This window comes from Natator depressus, chromosome 5 (genome assembly GCF_965152275.1).
Source record: "Natator depressus isolate rNatDep1 chromosome 5, rNatDep2.hap1, whole genome shotgun sequence".
In the NCBI taxonomy this organism is placed as follows: Eukaryota; Metazoa; Chordata; order Testudines; family Cheloniidae; genus Natator; species Natator depressus.
In genome coordinates this window covers 119,709,670-119,730,215 of record NC_134238.1, presented here as the reverse complement: position 1 = coordinate 119,730,215, position 20,546 = coordinate 119,709,670, and the positions used below count along the sequence as shown (strand labels likewise).

General features: G+C 43.9%; 1 protein-coding gene across 6 annotated transcripts in view; it reads left to right on the top strand.

The window, feature by feature from the left end:
• Positions 1-20,546, top strand: part of PALM2AKAP2 (PALM2 and AKAP2 fusion) — a 388,863-nt gene that overhangs the window by 230,605 nt on the left and 137,712 nt on the right. For 2 of the 6 annotated variants that reach the window (XM_074953529.1, XM_074953531.1), the window contains one exon: positions 10,277-10,426. The exons of 2 other annotated variants lie outside the window; for them this stretch is intronic. In XM_074953529.1, coding sequence (XP_074809630.1) covers positions 10,277-10,426 — 150 coding nt within the window. Of the gene's footprint in view, positions 1-6,019; positions 6,174-7,425; positions 7,442-10,276; positions 10,427-20,546 lie in introns of those variants that run through there. 2 more of the 6 variants (XM_074953533.1, XM_074953535.1) reach the window with 2 other exon arrangements.

Genomic DNA, 20,546 nt, shown 5'->3' with positions numbered 1-20,546 from the left:
AACACTTCTCATAAAACAATCACTGCATAGCTGACAGTCCTCATTCTCAAAGGAAAGCTGTACCACACCTTAAAAAGAGGAGTTTAAATTCACAACTTTGCTAGACACTAAAAATCATGGATTCCCTAAAGACTCTGGATTTATGGCTGATTATAACATCACATAACCCGCTAGCCCTCCTTTGTCCTATGACTGCAATGTGTTAACTACCCACTTCACCTTGAATGGTATCTTGCAACATGGGTTACGCAAATGAGTGAACAGTCTGTTCCACTTTGTATTTAGCTGTCACACTCTGCGCTTGTCTACACTTGAAATGCTCCTGAAGCGCTTTAGCATAGCAGAGATACAGGCTGGGGTGGAATTGTGCAGAGATGTCCATAACTTTTATTGCTATGGATTTGTGATGACTGTATTACCCAAAATTAGGAATTGCCATGAGTGAGGTGTGCAGCTGTTCCCAAACAAGGTGCAGTAAAACTCATATCATGCCACATCACATGTGTTATAGATTTCTTACGGTGGGTGGGTGGGCTGGCTTATTTGTTTTGGAGGAAGAGGGAAGCTGAGGGCTGAATGGTGGGACTGCCCACTGAAAGAGTAGAAAACATGATTTCATGTTGATGTCAAGTGCAGAATACAGTAACTTCATTCTGTTGGATTCCACTATGAATAGTTCTCCACTCTGCGACTGTTTACACATCCACACGCTGTAGTAAGTATTAGTAGGATTAGGTTTGTAACTTGATGGTTGATGAAACAGTTCACTGCTTGCACAACACTGAAGTCAATGGGACTACTTGTACCTGGTTGCATGATCAGGCTTTTATGTGATACAAACACACAGTAAGATGGATATATATTTATAAGTGAGCCTCTGAGCCATCTGAGGAATGTAGCAATTAAAATTTAGTAATAGGGCAGGACCTAGAGACCTCTAGCAAGACTGAGCCCCTAGTGAGGTTAGGAGCTGTACAAACACATTGTAATACCTTCAGGGCAGGGACTGTCTTTTATCTCACCAGACAAGAAGAGAAAGTGACTTTCCTTAAGTCATGTAGTAGGTTAATGACAGAGCCAGGAATAGGGCTCCTGCCTCCCACGCCTGTTCAGTATCCACCAGACCATACTGCTTCTCTGTAATAAGTATTCCACCCTTGTATTGAATATAAAGCATTTATGAATGTGACATCCAAGTTTCCCACAGCACTTATGCTAACTAACTGACCGGATCACTGAATTCATTGGGCTCTTAGGGAATGCACAGAGAACAGCCAGGAGTTCCATTTTCCTTTCACACTTGTACTGCAAAGCTGTGTGTTCCTTCGTTCAAATTATCAGCATGTCAGTCTGAGCTTGGGGCGAAGGGGGGAAGATTCTAATCTCCAACTTTCTGGCTGCTAATTTAAGACTTTTTAAATCTGCATTACAAGAAAAACCCGTTCCTCTTCCTCACTGAAAATTGTGGATGGAGACGAACAGATAAGGCATCACATTTCATTGCCACATTTCCTTTCCTTTTGTAATGGGAGAAGACCTGAGAAAAGAGGTCCCTGTTTCTTAGTGAGAAGTAAACCAAGACTTAACCCCCCATCCCTTCAACAGATTACTATAGCTACTCTATCACGGTCAAGACTGCAGCAGCCTTTGTGGATGTGGTGTGCACCCCCGCCCCCACGTAGGTCTGAGATCCACTTTTCCCCAAGCCTGACTGAAACTACTCTTACACAAGGGCACCTCCATGGCTTCCATGAAGACTGCAGAACAGTGCTGCCCTGCACACTAGGCCAGAGCATACAGGGCCTTCCATAACCCCATGAGTCACAAATAGAGCTGTCAGAGTTCCTTCCCCACTCTGAACTCTAGGGCACAGATGTGGGGACCCACATGAAAGACCCCCTAAGCTTATTCTTACCAGCTTAGGTTAAAAACTTCCCCCAGGTACAAACTTTGCCTTGTCCTTGAACAGTATGCTGCCACCACCAAGTGTTTTAAACAAAGAACAGGGAAAGAGACCACTTGGAGACATCTTCCCCCCCAAGCCCTACACCCCCTTTCCTGGGGAAGGCTTGATAATAATCCTCACCAATTTGTAAAGGTGAACACAGACCCAAACCCTTGGATCTTAAGAACAATGAAAAATCAATCAGGTTCTTAAAAGAAGAATTTTAATTAAAGAAAAGGTAAAAGAATCACCTCTGTAAAATCAGGATGGTAAATACCTTACAGGGTAATCAGATTCAAAACATAGAGAATCCCTTGAGGCAAAACCTTAAGTTATAAAAAACAGGAATAAACCTCCCTCTTAACACAGGGAAAATTCACATAAAAGATAAACTAATCCGCCTTGCCTGGCTTACCTATACTGGTTGCAATATTGGAGACTTGGATTAGGATGGGTTGGAGAAGATGGATTTCTGCCTGGCCTCTCAATCCCAAGAGAGAACAACACGTAAATAAATAGCACAATACGAAAGCCTCCCCCCCAAGATTTGAAAATATCTTGTCCCCTTATTGGTCCTTTGGGTCAGGTGCCAGCCAGGTTAGCTGAGCTTCTTAACCCTGTACAGGTAACAGGATGTTGCCTCTGGCCAGGAAGGATTTTATAGCACTGTATACAGAAAGGTGGTTACCCTTCCCTTTATATTTATGACAAGAGCATTTTCCCATCCTTGGGTATTCAGCCCAATACTGGGCCCTCCAATAGTTGGACTGAAAGAATTTCTTCCTTTGAGATTTTCCCAACATATTCCCCACTTTAAGGGTCTGCCTCCCTGCCCAGCAGAATTGTTCAAAACTGAAGGTACATTCTTGGTGTAATTGTACATGTGAACAAAATGTGCTTCACTGAAACTAGACTCTAGGGTGTCACTAAACGTTTCCATTATTAATGAAGGGAGGGCATAATTTTCTTCTGGGGTTGTAACGGTTAAAAATGCAAATTACAAGCAATAGGCAATACTCATTTAAAATATCTGTTTTGAAATATTACTTGACTTCCTGTGGTGTATTATCTGTGCCCTGCCTCATTAATACTAATTAAATGCTTCCCTGCTGTAAGAAGTAAAAAAAAAAAAAAAAAAAAAAAAAAAATCTAAACAGCATCAGGGCTACTTGCTATATTGCTTCTGCTAACAAAACAAAACTCCACGTTGAACTTATACAATTAAATCTAATTCAGTACAGGGGCAGTAAGATGGGGCAAGAGGTGCTGTACTGAAGATTCAGAAATATGTTAATCTCTTTGGAGTTGCAGCATCTTCAGCTCTTATAAAGGTCACCATTTTCTTTTGAGTTCTTTTTATTCACTTTCTGCTTTCTAAGCCTTTAGGGCACACTTGTATCATGTTGTCAAGCTTTTCTCTCCAATTGCAAGGGCTAGAAACTTACTACTTTACTTGGGGTTTGTTTTTTTTTTTAATGAAAACTGAGATTCTATGATCCCAGCAGCTGCAGCGTTAAGAAAAACACCAAATCTTGCAAGATTTGTAATATAGTCACGACAGTTGGCAACATCTTCCCCCAACAGCATCTTTGTTTGTGATCCTCATGTACCTATGCACATGTAAGGGGACTGTTGCCCCTTACTAACATTCAGTGGGGGTGTTTTGGTTGGCTAGCTCCCAGTACTAAAAAGGGGGAAGGGTTGATGGGGAATCAGGACCTTGAGACTGACAGCCCCCAGGAACAATGGGGAGAGGCCAATGCTCCAGGTCAGTCTGAATGACGGGGCAGGCAGGCTAATCAGGGAGTCAGGAGGCCAGGGAGGTCCCATCCTCTGTGTGAGCTGGAATTGCCAGGGTCAGACAAAGTGGGGCTGAGCTAAGGAGAAAGCAGGGACCCAAGCTAAGCTGGGGAGCAGTGCTGTGCCAGATCCAGAGGGACCAGAAAAGCAGCCCAGAGAGAGCAGACCCTGTGCTGGGAGCAGAGCTGCAGCCCCAAAGCCAGAGGCACAGCCCAGAGAGAGCAGACTTGCCTGGGAGCAGAGCTGCAGCAGCCAGAGCCAGAGGGGCCAGAAAAGCAGCCCAGGAAGCAGGTCAGTGCTGGGAGCAGAGTCACAGAAGCAGGCTGCAGAGCAGACCTGTCCTGGGAGCAGAGCTGGAGCGACCAGAGCCAGAGGGGCCAAAGAAGCAGCCCAGAGAGCTGGAGGCAGAGCAGCAGCCGTGCAGAGACCGAGTGGTGGAGCTGGGGCTGGAGCAGTCTGGAGCTGGATGCGGTGAGCAGCTGAGGAGAGCGAGGGGGACCCTGGGCAGCAGGCCCAGCACAGGGAGACGCCTCAGCCAAGGGGCTCTGCAGGTCAAGCTTGGATCATAACCCTGACAGGGCGGGGGTGACACTGGGAAGAAGGGTCCTGCCACTTAGAGCCTGAGAGCGTGTGGCCACCACCAGAGCAAGTGTCCAACCCGCAGCATCCCTGCAGCACAGCCAGGGCCTGAGAAGAAGGCCTGGGACTTACAAGGAACAGACTGTGAACTGCCTGGACATTCCAGAGATGCTGTTTGTGATGTTCCCTGCCGCAGAGCGGGTTGATGTGTTTCCTTTAACCTTTCCCATTTTTCCTTATTCTTTTTAAAATTAATTGTTGATTAAATAACTTGCATTTGCTTTAACTTGTATGTAATGGTCAGTGGGTCAGAGAAGTGCCCAGTGCAGAGAGAGTACCCCGGAGTGGGGACACCCTAGCCCCTGTCCTAGGTGACCACAGCAAGGTTGGAGGTCGAGCCCCCCAGGAATGCTGGGCCTAGCCTTGTTGGGGTTACGAGGACTCTGCCAGACAGGAGAGTGGAAGGGGAGTCCTCAAGGGCAGGGAGGCCACTGCGTAAAAGAAGTGGGAGCGAGGACTCAGATCCTTTCGCTAGCCCACTTCACGGGGGTAGTGCAGAAGCCAGGAAAGTTCCCCACAAGAGCGGGACTATTCCCCTGTTTACACACATGTCGTAACTTGGCCTGCAGTTACACAGGGGAGTAAGACCTCCCCTTATAAACCTGTGTGAGCTATCCAGACCTTTGATCCAGGCAGAAAGGAGAAGGCAGGGACTGTGTGCCCACCTACTCCCTACCACAATCAGGTGGACAGAGAGGGGTACAGCACTGGTTCTACCTGTTCAATTTACTGACAGTACATGTGAGCCAGCATGTGTGTAGGGGGGTGGGAGGGGAGAGATGTGAATGACCCATACTAGCAGTAAATTACAACTTCCCTCTCCCTGCCCCGAAGAAAGCAGGAGCCAAACCTCTACTTTGAGGGGTGTATGAGTCAAGGTGCCTTTAGGGGTGTTGCAGTTCAACTACCCCTTCCTCAGGGCTGGGCCTAAAGGCTCAATCTTGCCCCCAATGTATTCTTAGGCTGCAATTTAGTTTAGTATGTATGAGTACCTGAGAGACCCAGCCCTAGAGCGGCACCCCTGGGTGCTAGGCACTGTAAAAACACAGAACAAAAAACTGGTCCCTCTCCCAAAGAAAACTAAGGCTCTGTCTATGCTGCAAGCATAGGGTGCGATTCGGGTGCTCTTGGGGACAGTGTGTGATGGCAGCTTGACACCCAGCTAGCTCTAGTTCGGTTGGGACAGGGAGCAGGGAAGTTGCAGTAGTGTGGACTAGACCTGAGAGGGGGGGGGGTAACACCCTAGCCATATCCTAATTATAAAACAAGGGACACCAGCTGGATGCAGACAGATGGGGGAACACAGTTCCCTGCGGCAAAGAGCCCGTGTCATCCCGGCTCTAGGGTAGGCTTTAGCTTTAAAACACACCTAACAGCTCCCTGTACTTTCTTCCACCCTGCAGTGGCCCTGGCCTGAGGCTCCCCAGGTACGTACGTGGACATGGATTTTCCTTCGCCGGGACCGAGCCTGGGGGGAGCCTGAGCGGGCGGCTCGCGGCGGCGGCGCCTTAGCCCGGCTGCGGCGTGCACGGGCAGCAGCCCCAGCCCGCCCCTCGGCCGGCGCAGCGAGGCTGCTGGCTGGGCAGCCGCGGAGGAGGGACCGCGGGGAGGCGGCAGCGGGCTAGCGGCCTCCGGGGCACGCCGCGCGGGGAGGGGCGCTCACCCGCCCCCCTCCAGGCGCGCAGGGGGCTGCCGCAGTTGGCTGACGGGCTTGCCGGAGCCGGAGCCTCCGGGGGCACCTCTGGCGCTGTACCCTCGCCGCGGGGACGGGGACGTGGCTGCAGCCCGGGTAAGTTGCCCCCGCTGGGTGCGCGGGGAGGGCAAAAGCGGCCCCCGCAGAGGGCGGGAGCGGGATGCCCCGGGTGTGGGGGGGCTTGGCCCCGGGTGGCTGCTGCAGCCCCACGCGGCCGGGGCGGGCTTGCGGGCCACGGGACTCCATGCCGCAGGGCGGGCGGCTGTGTGTGCGCCGGGGGGTAAGGCAGGGCTTGCGGCCGGAGTTGTCGGGGGCTGGGCATTGGGAGCAGTCAGTGGCGGGGTGTTGGGGTGATTTGTTTCGGAGAGGGGGCGCGGTCTGGATATTGCGGGGGGTGTGTGTTCGGGGGGGGGGCTGTAAGGGCTTCATGAACAGCGCAGGGTCCGTCGCGTCGGGGGCAATAAACAGCACCGGGCGTTGGGGTGCAGATATTGCGTGGTTTAAGCGGGAGGAAGTTCCGCGGGCTGCATTTAGCTGTGACCTCCAGCCCTGCTTGGAAGGGGAAAGGGCGGGGGGCGGTTTGCAAGTGGGGTCCGCAGCTCTGGAGGGAGCGGGGCTGGGCTGGAGGCAGGCAGGCAGGCGGCCCTGCGGGGCTGTGTTTCTGTGCAGCTGGTTCGGTTTGTGCTGGGGGGCGAGGGGGGGGATTCTGTTTTGGGGCAGGGTCCTTTTTTGTGTGATTGGCTCGGCCACAGGAGGGCGATGGAGGGCCGGGGATACACAGCGGTGGGGGGCCCAGATGAGAGAGGGGCTAAGCGGGGGAACAGAGCCCGGAGAGAGCAGCGGCTGCCCTTGGCAGGGGCATGGCTTGATGCAGTGACGCCGAGGGAGAGGGGAGCCGCCAGTGACTGAACCCTCCATGTGTGCGGAATGTCAAACACTCCCTGCGATTTAATCCGCACCAGCGTGCTCCCCTGCTGCTGCGGGCCCTCGCCAGCCAGCTACTTCTGTTAGCGTTTTACAGGGTTGGAGGGAGTAGCCGGGGGGGGAGGCTAGCTAATGAAATCCATGCAGCAAGGATCCTGTGGAGTTCACTCATACAGCCCCCGCACAGCGCCTTCCCACTGGGGGTCCCCAGCAGTTCCTTTCAAGTCTCCTCACATCCTCTGCCTGGTTATTACGGAAGGATCCCACACTGTTCTTTGGGAAGCTGCAAATCCTAACTTAATTCGCCTCCCTTTTTAAGCGCTGAGCTGGCAAGACCACTTCAGTCTTTTCTCTGTGCTCCAGGTTCATTTGAACTTCAGAAAAGTCTTAAATGTAGATTAGGTGGGAATTCTTAGTACTCATCCTCTACGGAATACCAGGTAACATTTGAATAATATTTGCAACTGTAGGTACAAAGGTGACTGGGAGGCAATGAGTTAATTGTCAGCTGGGAAATCTCAGTAGCACCCATGATAATTTGGGAGCTTTTCGAATGAGGTTATTTCTCTCAAGTGTTACAGATTTTTCAGGGATAGTTTTTATTTAAAATTACCTTTCTCTGCTTGGCAAATGATGGCACCTCTGGATCACTGTGAAGTAACAAAGCACACTTGTTGCAGATTTTAAATGTTGAGGGTTTAATTTAAAACCACTATAATATAGACTTCCCCCACTACTTCATACCCCATTTTTGGTGTCATTTTTGAAGGTTATTCAGATGTCTGTGTAGGAGGGTTAAGAGCCACTGTGTATGAGCAACCACTTGAGTTACTTAATGGGATTAATCATTGGTCAGAATGAGCACTAGCAGTATTAAGCCTTGGTGTTCAGCCATAATCACTTATCAGCTGCAGAAAATGTATGTTAAGGCAGTAACTTGTTTGAATGAATTCCCCGATTCTGATTTTAATAGTGAAATGAAAGTGTTTTTATTTTGAGATGTGATTAACATTTCAGCATTGTGATGAAATGCTGGATTCTAGCATTATCTCATAGCTCAGGTATGTCAATTGACATTCATGTCTGGTGAGTGCTTTGCAAGGGTTTTGCATAGCTGATAGGGATTTGTTTCATTTCCACAATTATATTGTATTGACTCAACTGCCTTGGGAGCGCTACAAGGCTGCTTACCTTGTTTTAATGAGTGTGAGTTGATTCATATGTTACTAGCTCACAATGTTTTAAGTCACTACACACAGCTGAGTATGAAGCGCTGGGACACTTAAGATATTTGTTTAACATTCATTGTGCACATTCTTGAAAAGTCAGTGCATGGGTGAGGTTTTTTTTGTTTAATTTCATTGCACAGCTCTGTGTCCGCCTGTATTTTTGACTTTGATAGCCCCTATCAGATTTTATTTCTGTACTAATTGGAAATTTTTAATGCAGATATAATTTTGAGATAAACAGCAAATTGTTTTTTCCTGGTTTAAAACACCTGCTCAAAGATTGTTTTACATGATGACCCATGTGAGCTCTTAAGTAAATTAAACCATGTAGGTGTCTTTTAATAGCACAGATAAGTAGCAGTAGTTCATAGAGGTTTCTGTATAAACTGATGGGTTTTCTCTTAATGTATGTGCAACTTCAGTACTAATAAGAGCTGTATGTGTACATTTTGAGTCTGATTCTGCTTTCTCTGTACACTCAAATTCCATGTGCAAGAAATATAAGACCAGGCCCCTTAAGGGGTTAAAAAAATGCCCTTAGGAACCGAAGTACCCAGAAGACCTTGCTTTAGAATCTTGAGAAACTGATGTATATTTTGAGAGTGGGGTGGATTAATTCATGCCAGTTTTTGTCTGACTTGCTTCAGTGTTAGAAAGCCAGTCCTGCAGTTAGGAACACAGCTCTGAATCAGTAAGCTATACCGATACTGTATTTGTGGCAAGCTTCTCCAGGAAATGAAATGCCTTTGTAACATGCATAATGCAATATCCATGATGCATCTGATGAAGTGATCTGTAGCTCACGAAAGCTTATGCTCAAATAAATTGGTTAGTCTCTAAGGTGCCACAATTACTCCTTTTCTTTTTGCAATATCCACTGTTATCCCTACTATTACCATTCTCACTGTGATTTTTGACATTTCAACATGCTGACCTATTCATTTGCAGGTAGGCTGCTCTGACTTCAGCTGACCAGCAATTAGCACATTTGCCGTACTTGAGTTCAAGCTGCCAAGATTCTTTAATTAATTAATTTTCTTGGTACGTTGGCTGTCTCTTCTAGCAGTCTGTACTGTTGGAATGTTTCTTAATTTTCATGGTGCAGTACAACATGTGAGACTATTAAATGACTGGAGGTTTATGAGAGGAATTTATTGTACGCAATGAAATAACCGTAGAATAGATTTGTCTTGAAAATCTAGATGAATGGACAATTTTTTTTTTTAAAATACACACGCATCTTCATTTAGTTTTACCCATTGCCATCAGTAAAATACTCCTCCTCAGCCCAAAAAGAACTAAATCCTTCACACTTAACCAACTCACCCCAACACCTCGCAGAAAGGCTGGATAAACAGACCTTGCAGCTGGCCTTGAAGGTCAACAAAGTTGGGCTATCAGAACAATGGGGGAATAAGTTCCAGAGTCAAGAACGCTGCATTGAGAATATCCTGCTCCCTTTGCCAGATGAATATATAGGATTGTCTGCTTGTTCTCAGCTATGCCACCGGCCAGGTTATAAGTAGTTGTAGGTATTGTGTAGCTGTATTGGTCCCAGGATGTTGGAGACAAGGTGGGTGAGGGAATATCTTTAATTGGACCAACTTCTGCTGGTGAGAGACAAACTTTCAACATGGAGGTGGTCTTCAGGTCCGATGAAGTGAGCTGTAGCTCACGGAAGCTTATGCTCAAATAAATTGGTTAGTCTCTAAGGTGCCACAAGTACTCCTTTTCTTTTTGCGAATACATGTTAAGTGGCCTGTTAACATCTCTGCAATCATAGAACAAAACAGGGGGATTAGTGGGCCACAGATTGATGTAATAAACCGTAAATCCAGTATCTTTATTGAGACCATGATTTTAAGTGTTTTGCAAAGTTATGAATTTAAGCTCCCAGGCTCATTGTAATAACACTTCCCAAAGACTGACACCAACTGTCCTCTTGAGTTTCAAAGTCCTAAATAAAAATATTCAAGTCTTACTATAGGTGTCCTGGCGCATTAAAAAATGGGTGCCCAAACTTAAGTTCTTATGTTGCATATTTAGGTGCCTAAACATGGAAGACGGGAATTGTCACACCAGATCAGACAAGTGGTCGATCTAGTCCAGCATCCTGTTGAATTCTTCTGCAGCTGTCAGCCCCTTTGGACATACATTGAAATTCCTAGGGAAAAGGTCATCTGTTACCTGGTCAAGGGATGTCTGAGGCAGTTTGGCTATTGATTTGTTTCTTACTAATGGAATGTTCCCGCTGTTCTGAGATCAGCGTGTAGGCACAACAGGATATAAGTTATGAATGAAGTGGCAGTCTTTATGCTGACTTACATTGTTTTCTTAAATCATTTGCAGTTGATCTCTTTAATAGTGTTTTAAATTTCAACATGTATATAGCCAAATTCTGTCCTCTGGATTCACTGGGCCCTGATTGCTTCCCACACTAGTGTAGAGCAGGAGTAAATCCACTGAAGTTGGTGCAGTTAATCCTTTGATTAAAAACTGTGCGAGTGAAGAACGGACTTTGGCTATGTCTACACTTCTCTGTAAAACTTATGTCGCTCAGGGGTATGAAAACACACACCCTTGGCCAACATAAGTTACACCGCCAGAAGTGCCGGTGCGGACACTTCTTGGGTGTGGTTTAATTATGTCAACGGGAGAGCTCTCTCCTGTCAGCTTAGAGTGGCTACACGGGAGATCTTACAGCGGTGCAGCTGCATCTGTAAACATTGCATAGTAGCACAATAGACATAGCATTACTGACTTCAGTGGGACCTGTGTATTCTTATCTGAGGACAGAATTTGGCCTACCGAGACTTGTGTTTTAATTGGTTACTGGCCTAGGCCACTAAAGCAGGGCTCTGTAAAATGAAATCTCATTATGAGCTGTAGCAGCAGTACAGACTATATGCTGACAAATGCAGTAGTCTTCAGTTGGTATAATTCCTATCTATCAGTGTGCCAAAATGGTCGATACTTGTTTTCAATAGCTCAAGAATTTTAAGAGCGCTCTCCTAAAAATATTTTTAAATTAAGGGTTGTATACTTTTCACATGATTTCCGGCTTTCTACATCAGTCCACTCCATCCTTCCAAAGGATAAGTCATTAATTAATTTTGTAGCAAGACAAATGCAGATTAGCCAAGTTCACATTGATCTAAATCATAAGCGAACTGTATTAAGAAAATATATCACAGCTATAGAAAATCTGCTCTCCTGTCCTTGGATTCTTTTGCTGGCATGGAAAGTTCAGATCATTCAAATCTGTTAGGAGGTTGGAGATAGAAGGGTGATCTGGTTAAGGCATTATTGGGCTGCGGTTCAGATTCAATTTCCCAAGGTCACAGACTTTAAGTGTAGCCTTGGGCAAATTCTTAGGGTGGAATTTTCATAAGGGCTCAGCAGGGGCCTCGGTCTGCTTCCTCTGAACCCAATCACAAAACTCCCATGAACTTCAGGGGAGAAGTGTTAAATCAGTCCTGAGTGCATCTGAAAACCCCATCCTTAGACCCCAATTCAACAAAGTACTTAACCATATACATAATTTCAATCATACGTGTAGTCTGTCCTACTTCAGTGGGACTGCATGGGGTTGAGTACCTTCCTGAATTAGGGGCCTTAAATCTTTCTGTGCCTCAGGACATCTGTAAAATGGAGATAATGGCTTTTCTGACTTCTCTATTTAGATTGCAAGCTCTTCAGGGCAGGACTGTATATTGTGTTTGCACAGCTTCAAGTACAAAGGGGCTCCAATTTCATTTGATGCTTGAAGACAGTAATCCTAATGAAAAGATCGTACTGCTATTTGGGTCCAAAATGATGGCATAACAGTCTGCAGGGTTTTGTTTTTGTTTTTTAAAAAACAGTGTTTTAAATGAGAAGTTTGCGATACTGTGCAAAATGTATCCTCTCTTTTGCTTCACTTTGTTAGTGTAACTCCAGATAAGCCCCCTCAAAATTAGGCTCACATCTGGCAATTACATCATTTGAACAAACCTTGACATTCAGTTATGGTTGCAGGGTTCAGTGTGGGCCATATTCTGCAGTCTTCACCCAATAACAATCCCATTGACTTCAATGGGAGTTCTGGCTGACTAAGGGCTTCAGGATTCTCCTCTTTGTCTGTTTAAACAGTGGAAACAATACTGTGACTGAGAGGAAAAAGCAGCGTTAAGGATAACTTCAGAGAAGTGGTAGAAAACAATTAAATCTGAAAGACTAATGCTGCTGTTTTAAACGTGTTGCTCTGTACTACATCTTTATGTGACATGATGCCAAAAGTGAGCAGTCCCCTACAGTTCTGTTGAGTAGGAAAAATGATTTCTTTGGTCTCTCACTAATAACAAGGAAAACCAATAATGCATTTTAAGTAGGGCAGATTCCCTAAAAGAACATTAACTGAATCTTGAGAAGTGTCAGTAGTGTTATGTTAAAGATAGACATTATCACTTGGGAAAACTTTAAAAATATTCCATTAAAACCTAAATCTGGTTTCTGTTCACAGTTGTGTTAGACTCTCCTTTGTAGCTTTGGCTCATTGATTAAAGAGAGGAATTGTGGTCTTAGGAGGAATGATGTCGTTGTTAATGACCTGCACTGGGACTTGAGATTTGAGTTCAATCCCTGGCTCTGCCACAGCTTTCCTTTGTGACTTGGATAAGTCACTTAATCTCTCTGCTTCAGTTGTACCAATGGGGACGTTAATATTGCCTTTGTCACGTCTACTTATATTGTAAACTCTTGGGGGCAGGAACTATATGTACCGTAGCTAGCATAAGTTTCAGATGGAGTCTCCTGGAGCTGCTGGAATAATCAGAAAGGCATTTCTTTATAAACCAAGGGCTCTCACTTTAAAGTTTTTTTTAATACTGATTCTCCCAGTGAAGTCATGTAATACTCGTGACATCAGTTATTTCTGTGGCATCATACTATGTGATGTCATAAACATTAGGATTCCATTATGGGGGTCAACCAGAAGGAAATCTAGGCTTTGAGAAGGCAAGATTTTATCTAAACACAAATATTTTCAACAAAAGCGAAAGTATCACCAATAATTTAGGTAAAACATAATACGTTGCTCTTTGCTTTAGGCTCCGCCCTACTCAAGTATTGTACCAGCACAGAAATCTTCTTGATATGCTTGTTACATTTCTGTGCAGGACTTAATACCATGCTCTGCTAACTTTTAATTAAATTTATGGTCATAACCACATTTACAGGATTAGCTGTGTAATGGGTAAGGCCAATGAATATTAAAATACAGAAGTACAAAAATGCTAGTTAGATCTGCGTTCTGTGGTTTCAGAGTAACAGCCGTGTTAGTCTGTATTCGCAAAAAGAAAAGGAGTACTTGTGGCACCTTAGAGACTAACCAATTTATTTGAGCATAAGCTTTCGATGAAGTGAGCTGTAGCTCACGAAAGCTTATGCTCAAATAAATTGGTTAGTCTCTAAGGTGCCACAAGTCCTCCTTTTCTTTTTGTGTTCTGTGGTGCAATGTTGTCTGTAGAAAAATCCAATAACCTGCCTGCAGCTAATACCTTTTTTTGATAGTTTCTTATTAACTTAATTGGGATCTGGTTTGGGTGTTCTGTTGATGGTATTATGAATACCAGGCTGCTGCCCCTAGATGTCCATCAGGACTCTGTTGTGTGCAGGGCTGTAGCATTACAAAACTACTGGATAGCCATAGTCTCTCTAGCACGAGGTATTTCATATTTAGGTACAGGACATAGTGTCGTTTCACTGTAAACAAGGAGTTACTATCCACATCAATGTGGATTTAGGGGAGAACATAACCGACACCCAAACCTTTCAGTGATAAGTATCATATTGGGAGCCTAGAACAAAAGAGAACACGTTGCTTAAAGATATATGATGACGTATATAGTAAGCAAGTTTTATATATCCTCCCCAAATGCATTACAGAGCTAAAGAGCGGGGGAACCCCGAAGAGATTTTATGATGAGAAGTAACTTGATATTTTGTACTGAACAAGGGAGAGAGGGCTGAGATGCCATGGTGAGTGATAAGAGACACTTAGAAATACAATAAAAAGTGAGACTGAGTACAGAGCAATTGAAGGGCTGACATTCAGCCCAGCCATACAGAGTCAAGGATAAGGGCCAGAGTAAAATGATTTTCAAATACATCTCTCTTGGAAAAATACATACCCATCTTCATTCCTCAGAATGGCTTTGATAAAGACAGTCTTCAGGATCCAAACTCATTCCATGGTGCAGGTGGGAATATTAGACATGATCTCTCTCTCTCTCACACACACACTTTTTTCTGAGCTTTGAGTAGGGTTTTAGCTGCATAGCATCCACGGAAGTCAATGAAGGAACTTCCTCAGCTAAGCCCCTTGGCACCGTTGAGGATTTAGCCTAGACTTGTTTGAGTGGGAGGGTCGGCAAATGCAGCTGTATAAAAGCGTCCTAGTGACAGCTAGTAGAGGAGGGGGCTAAAGAGCAAGAGAGGAGGGTAGGGTAAATTATTAAATTCATTTCAGTGAAATATGCATGGGAAAGAAGGGGATGTCCCTGTGCTTTGCTTGACTTAAGGGCTCGACTACAAATAGTTTCTGTACTGGTTTTACTTGTATCTCTGTATGAAATAGTACACTAGTGTGGACACAGTTATACCAATATAAAGGTGCCTTATATCAGTACAGGACAGAATAGTTAGACATAAAACTTGTGTCTAGCGAGAGTAATCCAAAAACCCCTCAATCCCATCTGGCAAGGGGATTACAAGAATATCCTTATTCTGGGATGTACATTCTGGTTCACCAAAGAGTGTCATCTGAGGTCTTAAATGAAAGCCAGGGTCACACTGGTCATTTAATATTATTATGAAATGTATGTAGCGGTTCAATGGAAGTAGTTATGTATGTGTGCTGAAAATGTGTTTTGAAGTCTATATCAAGGCAGAGTTAACAAAAGGGTTTTCTGTCGGAGAAAAGATGTTTGCTCCCCTGTCTCTCTGCATGTAAATTAAGCATTGTAAGCCAACACAATGGCGGCACATCTACATGCAAAGTCAACAGGGAGATGTGAAATCTACAGGAAAATAAGCCGCAAACGATTATCATTATCGTGGCTCTGAGTGAAAACAATGAACTTTGGGGATATAAGTAGAAGAGAAAAAGACGCCCCTTTAGGCTGCATCTAGGAAGTAAATGGATGGCACATTTATATTCATGAAAATGGGCTCTCCGCTTTCCTGGATTGGAGATGTTGCAAAAGACTTGGCTGAGATAAGACTTCTTTAAACAGAAGGTTAGCCTATTAAGTTTAGACTCTAGAAAGTGTGTTATGATTTTGTTTTATATGTAACCCTTTTTTCCCCCCATTATCCTTATTCACAATCTTTTGAATCTTGAACCTTTAGTAATAAATTTATCCTTGCTTTCACCATAATATCACAACATTTAGATATATATGCTGAATCACACAAACAGGTGTGTACACTGCCCCCTTAGGACAGCAAACCTGTTTCTTTGAGTGTTCAGTGGATTAGGGTCTGGACGTTACAGGTGAACGCTTCAAAGGGGCTCAGGGGCAGGAGTGCACCTATCGTTAACCTGCAAGGCAAAGTAAGGGCTGGTATAGGCCGAAGGGGATTGTCTGGGTAGCTAACAGGCTGGAGGTGTCAGGGAGCTGATCTGCAGTTAAGCACAAGCAAGTGTCCCTCTCACTGGAAGTGGGGGGGTGGAACAAGGTGACTCTTATTTCTGGGTACTCCAAGGTCAGTCATAGTGAGCCAGCCATAGGGTATCTTTATACTGGGTAAGTGGCTTCACATTAGAGGTTGTACTGTGTTAATGATTGCAATAAAAAAAATTAAATTGGTACATGCACACTCCGATTGTCTTAAGTTCCTTGCCTCATTGCATCAGGGCAGGTTTAGTGATACAAATTTAGGCTCATTTGGCCAAGATGTAGCACCACCAGAGAAATGCCTGGCTTGCAAGATTTTCCCCATTCTTGTAACTTTTTTTAGTGCAGACCTGGGGAAAAACACTAGGGTGAGGAACCACATGGAACTGACATGAATAGATCTGCCTGAGCCTAACCAACATCTGGCAGCAAGACCTAGCATCAAAAGCCAATAATTAGTGCTAATGCATTAATGTAGTTTTTTGCTGTGAATAAAGATTTCTTTGTTGAGGAAAAAGGGTGATTTGACTAAACATTATTGTGCCACCATTTTTTACCATATTTCAGTCTGTTGAAATATATAACTGTATTCCCAAAACAGTAAAGAAACCTGAACTGTCAAGCGAGTCTTAAATCTCAAGCATACTTCTATTATGTTTTCTTGTAAATAGGTCATTTTCTTCCACTTTTAAAGGCCCCCCGGAAAGTAAGCAGAAGAGAAGATTCCTGCCGACATTCTCATGAGAGCAATACTCCCATGTTGTTATGGAAACTACTATCAATGATTTCATAGACTTAATTTGACCTGATTTTAAAACACTTAGTTGCTTGCAAAGTGACAAGGAAATAGTGGGATGTGTCACAGATATGCAGTTCCAATTCATGTTTTTAATGTGCGTTGTATAGCACAGCTTATTTTCATCTGGAGAGGAAAAGGCATGAATGTGTCAGAACTTGAGAAAGACCATGGCTCAGTTGCAGAAAGATCAAATGTATGTAGGAGAGAAAAACAACTTTTCAAACAAAATTTTAACTTTATGCATTCAAGGTTCAAAATGTTGTTTAAATTGTTTGCAGCACATGATCAAGACAGACCAGACCATATCCTCAGCTCGGATAAATTGGCATAGCTTCACTGACTTCAATTAAGTAATGCCAAGTCAGATGAAGATCTGGCCTAATAAATATGTTCAAAGAATAGTAGTGAATTTGTTCCTTTTTAATTAAGGATCGATAAGACTTTCCTGCTTCTTGGGCTACTGCTGCTGCTTTTTAGGATTATCAAGAGGAAAAACTAAATACGGCAATGGCTTGACAGGATCATTTCATTGGAGTCTCTTGCCTATCGCAGTTAAACTGACCAAAAAAATTTTGAAAAACACTTGAGTATTTTCTTCCTTGAGAGCAAAATAATTCAATATTATTCAAATTGTCTTAATTAAAGCTTTTTCTGAAAAAACACATTAGTCCACTTTTTTTCTCTGTATGGTACTGTAACTGTGTGCGTCTAGTGGCACACTTCAGTTCTTAAGTAGGAACTAAGGAACAGCACAAAAGTAGCTTCTTTTTTTTAATGCTATTTTTTTGCCCTTTGCGGGATGGCTTCATGCTGGCATCTATTCGATGCCCCTGATCTCCATTTTCATCAGATAAAATTGTATCTTAAGACTGCCTGTGTTAATCTTATACTCTGGAGACCTGGGTTCAAATCCTGACTTTGGTGATAAGAATAATAGAATTTAGAAATGGGAAGGAAATACTGATATGGCCATTGAATATATCGCTTGGCCATTGCCAGATTGTTCACCTTAACTGATCATCTAGTGGAAATGACATTGATGGTCTCATCCTACCCCCTAGTGGATATAAACTCTGAGGGGCCAGAACCGTGGCCAAGCTTTTCCAAACATGATTTAGTGATTGTGGATGTCCAACCTGAGATGCCTTAAAGAGGCCTGATTTGGAGAGGGTGAGTGCACAGCACTTTCTGAAAATGAGGCCCCTTTAATATGTCTCGGGATGAAAGCGTCTCACTTTTGAAAATCTTGGCTCTGGTTGTTGTGTTTGGAGGTTTTTTTAACCTACTGATAAAGCCCCATGCACACATTCAGCATGCCGTATACATACTACAGATGACATAATCTGACATGGTTCATGGAGAGGAACAGGACTAAAACTGAGAGGGCACTGTAGTTTGGTGCGGATACATTACCAAAGGGTTCTGGAGAATGGTTTTAATTTTCAATAAAAATTAGGGGTAAAATTTAATTGAGTTCTTTGCTGAGGAGGAACTATAGCTTCTAATGACAGCTAATTCATTGAAAGCCTTTGTATTTTACATTAGGCTGAAATAACTCAAAGGAGGAATGTTCTGGGGGGCAGTGTTAGAGCTGGAGTTGTAACTGGAAAGCTGGCAACAGATTAGATCATATTTACTAATTCTTGGAGCCAGATTCAGAGACACATACTCATTGAGCCAGACCCATCCAATCTAGCTCACTCCGCGATTGCTCCCATTGATTTCAGTAAGGTACTATTCAACATGACTAGGGTTATCAGAGTCTGGTATCTCACTCATTATTCTGTGACTGGTTGAGCCAATAGTCTATTGGTACATAATGCATTCTTTCAAAATGAGCTTGATTGAACTCAGGTGTATTTTAAGGGTGTCCTTTCCCTCTACTCCCCTCATCCGTTTAAATTTACATCAGATGCCTCCAATTGTCTCCTGATTTCTGTAAATTGTTTGCAGGCTCTTCCCTCTTGCCACTGCTCTTTCTGGGCCTTTCCCTAATTTCACGGTTTTGGTTTTATAATTGCAAATGTTTGGTCAAACCCTGAGAGAGAGAGAGAGAGATGAGTTCTCTCTTTTGGGACATCTGGGAAACACAAGTTCAGATCTTAGATATCTCTTGCCTACTGTTCTTGCTAACTCTGGCACATCAGTGTAGCCTGGTGGGCTGCACAAAGGACAGGACTCCCATGGTGACCAGCTGGACAAAACTTAGAACAGACTCTGTCCTGCTGGAGCAGTGGTTTCTTCCTCTGAGATAAAGATTGGAGGGCTGCTCTAGCAAATGCCCCTGAACTCTGGATTATCAGAAAACCTAAGAAAGAGGGATCATCCCAGGTATGCACTGGATACTTCTCCTGAGGTGTAATGTCAGGTTTTTTTTGGGGGGAAGGGGGTGGGGGGCTAACCATGTAGTTGTGGCAACAAAAGCCCTAGTGTAGACACAGTTGTACAGGCAAAAAGTGCTTTTGCCAGTATAGCTTAGTTTGTTTGGAGAACTGGTATAAACTGCATTTACATGGGGAGGGTTTGCTGGTGTAGCTATGTATATACTAGGTAGATGGGGTTGGCTGGTATAGTGTAGACAAGGCCTCAGATTATGACACTACTAGACTTGAGGTAAAGATATTAATACACTCACAAAATGCCATGTATGAAGATTTTGTTTGCACGAAAATCTCTGCTAGCACTCCTGTGTTCATGACTATGGGGTAGATGCCCTTGTTTATGAAGAATAAAAAAGTGTAATCACAAAAATAGAGAGAAATAGGCACAAAATATATTACTTCAATTGTGTCTCCCCTCTACCCCCCCAGTTTTTTGCTAGCCCAGACACAGCATTAAAATAAACTAATCAGCTCACAAAGCCGAAAAAAGGTGAGTGTGGGGGAGAGAGGGTAATTTGTGCCAGTATTTATTAAGCCAAGAGACAGGTGGTGGCTTTTAAAGCCACAGTCAAGTTCTCTTGTTTTGTGCTCCTTGGGTCAGGCACCATCTTATTCTGTGTTTGTGCAGCACCTAGCACAATGGATAACATAATATAGAGTGTTGCTGAGTGGGTCTCTGTGCTCGACCCCACGGCCAGTCATGGAAGTCAGGAATGTGAGATAGGTAGAGCACAGAATCCACATTTTGGTGAACGCCATGTCCTATTGCACCATATGGGCTGTGGCTGCTACTCCAGCCCATATGCACTGTAGTCCTGGCCCTAGGCTGCAGGCAACTTCACTTCTTCAACCTCCATAACTGAGTATTTGGCTGTTAAGTGCCTGATCCAAAGCTCTCTGAAGTCAATGGGAGTTTTTCCACTGTCTCCAGAGGGCATTACATCAGGCCCCAAAAGAGCCATTTTCAATAGTGTGTGAACCCAATGGGTCAAATCCCTCTTGCAAGTAACCAAGAGCTTTTGGTTCACTAGCTGTTACTATTTTTAATCTTAAAATTTCAAAACAGTCCCTTACCTGACTAATTAAAAACAAACAAGAAGGTAGATTAAGAGATATTGTAAAGATCAGAAGAGTCAAAAGAATTGTTTTCTGGGTGCTTTGCTTATTATTATTCTGGTTTAAAAGCTGGATTTTAAACTAAACTAAACCAGCTACTAAAAAGCTCAAATTATATAAAAATAAAAAAAACAAAACAAATACCTCCTTTCATTCAATAATGTTAACAGGCTAAATTAAACAAACAAATTAAGTTAAGAAGAAAAGCCATATTTCTGTCTCTAGTGACTGATTGCAAACTATTGAAATTTTTTGTAACTTAATGACAAGTATAAATGTGTAGGAGTGATAGTGGACCCATCAACATAGAATCTGTCGTGTAGTAAAGTGAATGTTAATAGCTCTAAATCTTGACTGACTAA